Raw genomic sequence first — 7,034 nt, forward strand, 5'->3', positions numbered from 1 at the left:
GTGCTCATCAATAAAACAAACTTTGAATTCATTTTGTTTCCTTTCCTGGCAGTAACTAGGTTTATGAAACCTTTCGGACCACTTTCCTTTTATGCTTTCCATATTTCTAGAACTACTCTTACATTCTGCATATTAGCCTCCCTCTAAGGGATGGGTCAATGGGATGGGAGGGCTTTGACTACAGATGTTTCTTTATGTGAATTTGGTGACTGTGAATGCACCTGTGGGTGGACATGTGAATGATGACCAAGAAATCCCTCAGGAAAATCTGTGTGCAGGTAAGTTTCCCATCTAATAACTATGATGAGCAAAGTCCCATGGGAAAATGGTGTAGAAACTGCACAATCACATTCTTTAACCTAAATCCATGGTACTAACCTGTGGGTTGCAGCCCCTTTTACCTTTTGGGTCTGCAGACCTTTAAAAGACCATTGAAAAACAAAGATATTATATTATGACTCATAAGAGTAGCAAAATTACAATTAGGAAGCAACAACAAAAATGTTTGGGGTCACCACAGCATGGACAACAATATTAAAGGGCCACAGCATTAGGAAGGTTGAGAATCACTGACCTAAAGCATTGAGCATGTAACTAAACAAGAAAGAGCCACAAGATTTCATTAATGCATTTCAATCATGGAGAGTCCCTCACAGATTATAACTTAAAAGAAAATCACACAGAGCTGCAATTGGGCTCATGAATCACTGCTGTTCCACAGCAAAAGCTGCTTATGGGTACAGGTTCCCTGTCATTGCCCGGATATGTAGGAATGGGCAACTAGATATCAGCAGGCAAGCAGTAGACATCCTGAGGAGTCAGCAGAGTGGAGTCCCTTCCCAGGTTCAAGATGAGGACAGAAGAGGAAAGAGGATCAAGGGTAAAGGCAGAGACGGGTGCTGGTTTCCAGACTCACATAGATAACAGATTGGAACATTGCAGGCCTTGGTGTTTACCTGTGTTAGCTACTCCCATAGTGCACCCCACAGCTCCTCTGGGTTACACAGCAAGCATCCATCTTTTAGGATGCTGAGTCACCCATGAGAGAGGAATATACCTAAGCATCACTCTTTGCTAAGCCCTGTGAGCAAACTGCAAGAAATAAAAGAATACACCCAGTGTCCTGTGAGCTCTGTAGAAAGGGGAGGAAATGAACAGTCTCTGGGGTACGCTGAATGCATGATTGCTTCCCTGCTTCACACCAACCCTGTGAACATCACATTGGGAAATTTATCTCAAAATCTGTGGTTGGTATGGATGCAGGACGTTGGGCTCTGTCCTTAGTAAGTAAAAAGCACTCACGTTCAAATTTCTAATTGCTCGCATATGTTGCAGGGATGCTAGGGCTAAAAGGAGGGTTGGTTTGAAACAGCCAAGCCAGGAACACTGAAGATGAGACACAAAGAGTTTCTGCGATCAGTAGGACAGTCAAGCTGCCTCACACTGATAAAGATAGGACTCCCAGCTAGTGTGGGCAGTCCAACCAGTCCACCAAGTCCTTCAGGAAAGCTGACATGGCAAAATTGCCTCCTAATATAGCCTAGCTTTTCCAGCAGCTAATTGTGAGAGTGAGTAAAGTCTGTGTCTAAGAAAGCCTCCCATTTCAGTGTTTCAGGGAAGCCTTTCACAACGACCCAGGAGATAGGAAGAAGAGGAAGGACAGTTGCAACTGCTTCTTGGTGATTCTCAGAAGAAAGAGAGCTGAGGCTAGTTAAAAGCACCTGAGACAGCTGAAATGTCAGAGGACACAAGACCACCCAGTGTCTAATGGTGACCAGACAGTCAAGGCCCACAACTCACAAAGCCCTAGTCAGGGATGGACAAAGGGGCCTGTGGTGGGAGGGGGTTGAGCCACCCCTGACTAGGTGGGCAATAGGTGAACAGAGCATGATCATCTCCTTGGTGTGGGCTAGACCATGTGGACCATGGGCCCTCCAGTATCTCAGCCTATGCTATCCCAGAGAACTAATCCATCTCCTAACAATTACCTCAGCCATTGTCCAGACTCTGCCATGATCCTATTAAAAACAAAAACCACGAAATGACAGAGCTCAGCGGCTCTTTTAAATTTTGGGAATGTCACCTACTCTGGGGAGTCTGTCTAACTTTTTCTCAGTTCTGCCCTTTCCTGCAATGAATCTTTGTAAAGCTGAATCCTGAATTGCTTACTCCTCCTGTCTTTCACCTTCACAGCTGTGAGACAGGTTTGGAGCCAGTACCCAGAGTCGATCTTTGATGACCTCAGGTATCTGAATCACCCTAGACCATTGTTCAAGCACAGCTAGGTAGAGAAATGTCTCCATGAGAATGAGCTTGTGAATGCCAGTGGAATTCAGCCCTTTTGGGAGCACAGTCTCTCAGGAGGATCTCTGCCCTGGCCTACCCACATATTTGCCATCACACAGAGCTCTTCAAGACAGTACATCCAAGATTTGGGCATTTTGTTTGAAGGACATTTGCATAATTTAATAAAATGTCTTAGTTGGTCTCAAGGGCCTGCTGAATTTGAGACAGTCTTTGTGTTATTCACTGTGACAAAAATTAAACAGTCCATCCTTACCCAGAACTAGAGGTGTCAACTAAGCAGCAACCCAGAGCCACAGGTTCCACACCCCCACCCCATACACACTCACTGCCTTTTTTTTTTTTTAAAAAAAAAAAAAGAACTCCCTGCCCTTTGCAGCCCTAAAGTGCTTCTGGCTAAACACCTCAGAGGACAAGCCCACAGCCACTGAGTCTGTGCAGGCCAGAATGTGTGATTGGACACATTGTAATTACGTTGAGTGTCCAGAAGACAGGCCTTCCAGGTCAAGAGTCAGAGCTGTACCTGTGGCTCCAGACAGTGAGGACGTGGCTTGTGGATCTTCTGAACTAGAAACTGATTGAAAGATTCCTGGCATGGAGACTCGCAAGGGCTGCTGCCACAGATTCAGGAGGATGCTGTGTCTAGGAGCTAATGAGGACCAGGAACAAAAGTATGGTCAGTAAAATGATTCTCACTGGACTTGGGCGAAATCTGGGAAGCAAATTTGGTGGAAAGGCCAATGGCCAGGAACTTCGATTACCCCAAATCTGCCAGTGGCCCTTCTCTAGGCTTGCCAATGATCCACGGGCCACGATGCTCAGATCTTTATCTTTGTGTTTTTCTCTCTTGCAGATGAGAATGCAGTGGTCCTGAAGGGTGGAGAGGAAGGAGGCAAGAGAGGGCTTGTACAGAGCGAACTTGCTCAGGCTGAGCTTGATCAGGGCGAAGTTGCTTTGAGCGAACTTGCCCCAAGCAAGCCTGTTCAAGAAGAGCTTGCTCAGTCCGATCTTGCCCAAGAATCCACAGGAATGGTCGAGGGAGAAAACAAAGAAGAAATGGAAGGAGCACGTGCTAGCAATGGTAGTTCTGGCCCCATGGACAAGGAGATCCCCGCGGAAGGTGGCCATGGCAGCAGTGTACAACAGCAGCCTCAGCAAGAGGCGGCAATGCCTGAGGGCACCAAGAGTCTCCAGGCTGGGGACAGGCTGCCTTTCCAGAGCCACACCAGATTCACCCAGTCTCAGCTGCAGGACCTGGAGCGTCTTTTTGAAGAGACTCGCTTCCCCAGCTTTCAAGTAAGGTAAACACAACGCCCTGCTAGGCACCTGGCTTTCAGGCAGTGCATCCAGGCTGTCCTTTGGTGCTCCCTGAACCCCTCATTTCCTCTAGAAACAAAGCCACCATGTCTGGACCGTCCAGCAGAAATTGGATTCTAGAGTAAGGGGATGTGCTCTAGTCTAACTGGAAAGATTGTGTTTTGTTGCCTTTTTAAGTGGCACGTTAGTGGGAAATTTAGACAATACTTTTTCTAAATAATTCTCTGTATGAATCAGTGAGAAGCCTGAGGTATAGCTGGGAAAATGCAGGAGGGATTCCACCTCAGATTGAAATCTGGCTAACACTTTTCATCGTGGAGGTTCGATTAATGAGGCTTTACATGTTAAGTACATGGACAACATACCTGTGTTTGGGGGATTTCCCTTAATTTTGGTTCCCGAAAGAAACCTCTTAGTAAAGTAAGTTGCAAAGTAGATGTGAGGAATAGTGTATGTGTGTGTTTCTTTGTGTGTGTGTGTGTGTGTGTGTGTGTGTGTGTATGTGTGCATACAGATAAGTGTGCACACAACCATTTAAAAGCAAAAAGGACATGTTCTTATACAGTTTATTTCCACCACAAGGCTTTAATGTTGGAATCTTTTCACTTCAGGAAGGAACTTGCAATATCTATGGGTGTGCCGGAAGCAGATGTGCAGGTCAGTATTTTTAAAACAATTAACGTTTTGAAAGTGCTCCACATCTTGTGATATTGCTGTCTAGAAGAGAGGTGTAGCAGCAAATTGGGACCTTGAAGTTGCATCCCAGGGATGCCATACCAGTCCACACCCAGGCTAGGCTCAAGATGATAAAAGACCTCCATTTCCTCTGTAAGGAAATGCAAATCTGGACACCTGAAACCTAAGATGCCAAGGTGCTTTGTCTAACCCTCAGTGAACATAGTGTGTTCTCCATGACCTTCTGAAGGCTGTGCAGCCGCATGCCTCACTTAGGTGAAGAGACCATGTTATTGCCCACTTTCAATTCTTTCATGCTGCGGGACTCAGAAAACCTTTTCTCAGACTTCCTTTGTTCTAGTCTGTAAATGTCACATGCCTGGCATAGTTCTCAATCAATACTGGGACCAGGAACCTCAAACGGCCAATAGCCCTTCTACCTGTATTTGTTGATTAAGAATGTGAACTCTGCTCAGCATTACAATCAGCCCTGGCTTTTCCAGACCACATGCCCACAAGGTAAAAGGCCTATAGATAGTATGTTTGGAGGCTAGGGAGGAAGCATAGAGCAGGAAGAAGTGCCCTTTGTCTCATAAAATGTGCATTCTGGATACTAACAAAAGGCTATCTTCATGGAGCCTTTCACAGACAGCTTTGGGCCTTGAGATAGTTCTCCTGGGTTCCAAAAGAACTCTTTTTGATACTTTTCAACATGTAGCAATGACCAGAAACCACCCACGAGCTACATCTGCATCATTTACTGAAAGAAAGCATTAAAAATATCAATTGATGGAGAGAAAAGGCAATATTCTGGGACTGTCGCATAGCTAAATGCCTGGGTGTGGTGGTCCATGTCCTCAGCGGCTTCATGGGGGTGTATTGACTGTTTCAATGAGAATGAAATCTGTTGCTTCCAGCATTCTGAACAATCAGTACACACTTGAGGTACGTCTTCAATCTTTCTTGGGGTTAGATCGATAAATAGTTTCTGGGCAATCAGAAAAATGGTATTTTGCTAGGGGAATAGCTCAGGCCTGGAGCACATAGCTAACACACACTGGTCCAGAGATGGGTTCCATATATGTTCTAAATAATTAGTAAAATTGAGCTAGTATACATGGTTACAGGATGTGTTCTTCAGTGGTGGTACAGTTCAGTGTACTAAAGCAACCCTTTCTTCTGCTTGTAGGATTGGTTTAGGACCAGGAGAGCCATTTTCAGGAGAAGCAATAGAATGGTGGTGGTGATTGATGCACCACCTGGTCCCCAGAACAACGATCCCTGAAGATTTTGGAGCAGCACATGAGTGCTACATCTGTTATGAGCCAGATGACCTGGAACTTGGCCCTGTCCCCAGAATCCCTGCCACCCATGCTGGCCATGACATCTTTTTCTTCCCTGCAATTATATCAGCAATAAAGATGTGTATTCGATTATGTTGGTTCCATTGTTTTCAGGTTACTAAAATATGGGTATAAGTATTTGAACCATAGTAGCCTATTCCAGAAATGGAATTTATGGCAGGAGGAGACACTGGCAAGCTGTGGTCACTGTGCCTTTCCAAGTAAGGATGGTTTCCAGTTTCTTTGCTGATTCATGCTGACCCCACATGACTCTCTGCCCCCTCATCATGGCCTTGTCAACACACTCCACCTCTGGGGAACAATTATTTATACTGTCAGCTGGGGCAAGTCACCAGCAGAGGACACTGTTTTTCTATTTATGGCTGTTCCCACCCACACTCCTGTAAGTCCCACCCTGGACCCAGCTGGTTAAGGCACAGGAAGTAAAAGGCTGGATAGCTCCAACTGGGCTTAGTATATATTTGTTTCTGATTCCTCCTGTGTCCCCAGGAAGAGTGTCAACAGGTCATCTCAGTTCCACACAACTGAGGAGAATAGGATGTGAATCCACAGTCTATTGAGACACAAGATGCCATCCACAGGTTTAGTTCATGGAGCATCAGGCCAGGTGAGAAGACTGAAGCCACAGGATGTGGCAGCCAGTTACTTGAGCAGGTCAGCTGATAACACTTTGTACCTGGAAGATTGGTGGCAGGGGTCTGAATGGAACTCAAGAGAGTCATCTCTTGCTTGAACATCCAATGTGGAGCCTCAGGACCCTTCCTCCTGATACCTTCAGGTCCCCAGTTGAACCGATCTCTCAATCTCTGCTTCTCCAAGTGTGGTCCACACCATGAGCGCTTGGGAATTATACTATGATAAAGATGATTGCAAAATATCATCTGGAAGTCAGTTAGTAGCAGGGGTTGTGATGGTCGTGGCAGCTGCAGCAATGTGTGTGTGTGTGTGTGTGTGTGTGTGTGTGTGTGTGTGTGTGTGTGTGTAGGACTGGGGGTGTCAGGAAGGAAGAAGGGGCCTCACTGGTGTAGGAACTCTTCTTCCTACAGAGAATCAGTGGAAGCCAGAAGCAGCCAGGAACTCAGGCTCCCTGTAGACAATCTGAGGCCCCTGGAAACCACTGCTTTCACTCCACCCTTACAAGACTGAGAACAGTTTTCAGACTGTTCCAAAACCCCATGGGACTGTAGAATAAGAACTGAGCTCAATGAGACCTGCACAGCTTGGGGGCAGGAGCTGTGCTCAGACTTCATTCCTCCTTCTAGAATCCCTTCATGCTCTTCCTGATGAAAGAACAACAGGGGATCCAAGGGTGCTAGGCCTGTCAGTTTGCACATCACCATGTACATCATATCTCCTGGAGAGCTCAGGGTGGAT

The 7,034-nt window shown here is 46.0% G+C and overlaps 1 protein-coding gene across 1 annotated transcript; it reads left to right on the forward strand.

Moving 5' to 3' along the window:
* Positions 1-2,833: 2,833 nt before the first annotated feature.
* On the forward strand, positions 2,834-5,705 carry LOC119086705 (rhox homeobox family member 2-like). Its single transcript, XM_037199392.1, has 4 exons — positions 2,834-2,980; positions 3,158-3,605; positions 4,233-4,278; positions 5,486-5,705. The coding sequence occupies exons 1-4, from the start codon at positions 2,899-2,901 to the stop codon at positions 5,579-5,581; spliced, it is 672 nt and encodes a 223-aa protein (XP_037055287.1). The 5' UTR covers positions 2,834-2,898; the 3' UTR covers positions 5,582-5,705.
* The last annotated feature ends 1,329 nt before the right edge of the window (positions 5,706-7,034 follow it).

Source organism: Peromyscus leucopus, chromosome X, assembly GCF_004664715.2.
Source record: "Peromyscus leucopus breed LL Stock chromosome X, UCI_PerLeu_2.1, whole genome shotgun sequence".
Lineage (NCBI taxonomy): Eukaryota > Metazoa > Chordata > Mammalia > Rodentia > Cricetidae > Peromyscus > Peromyscus leucopus.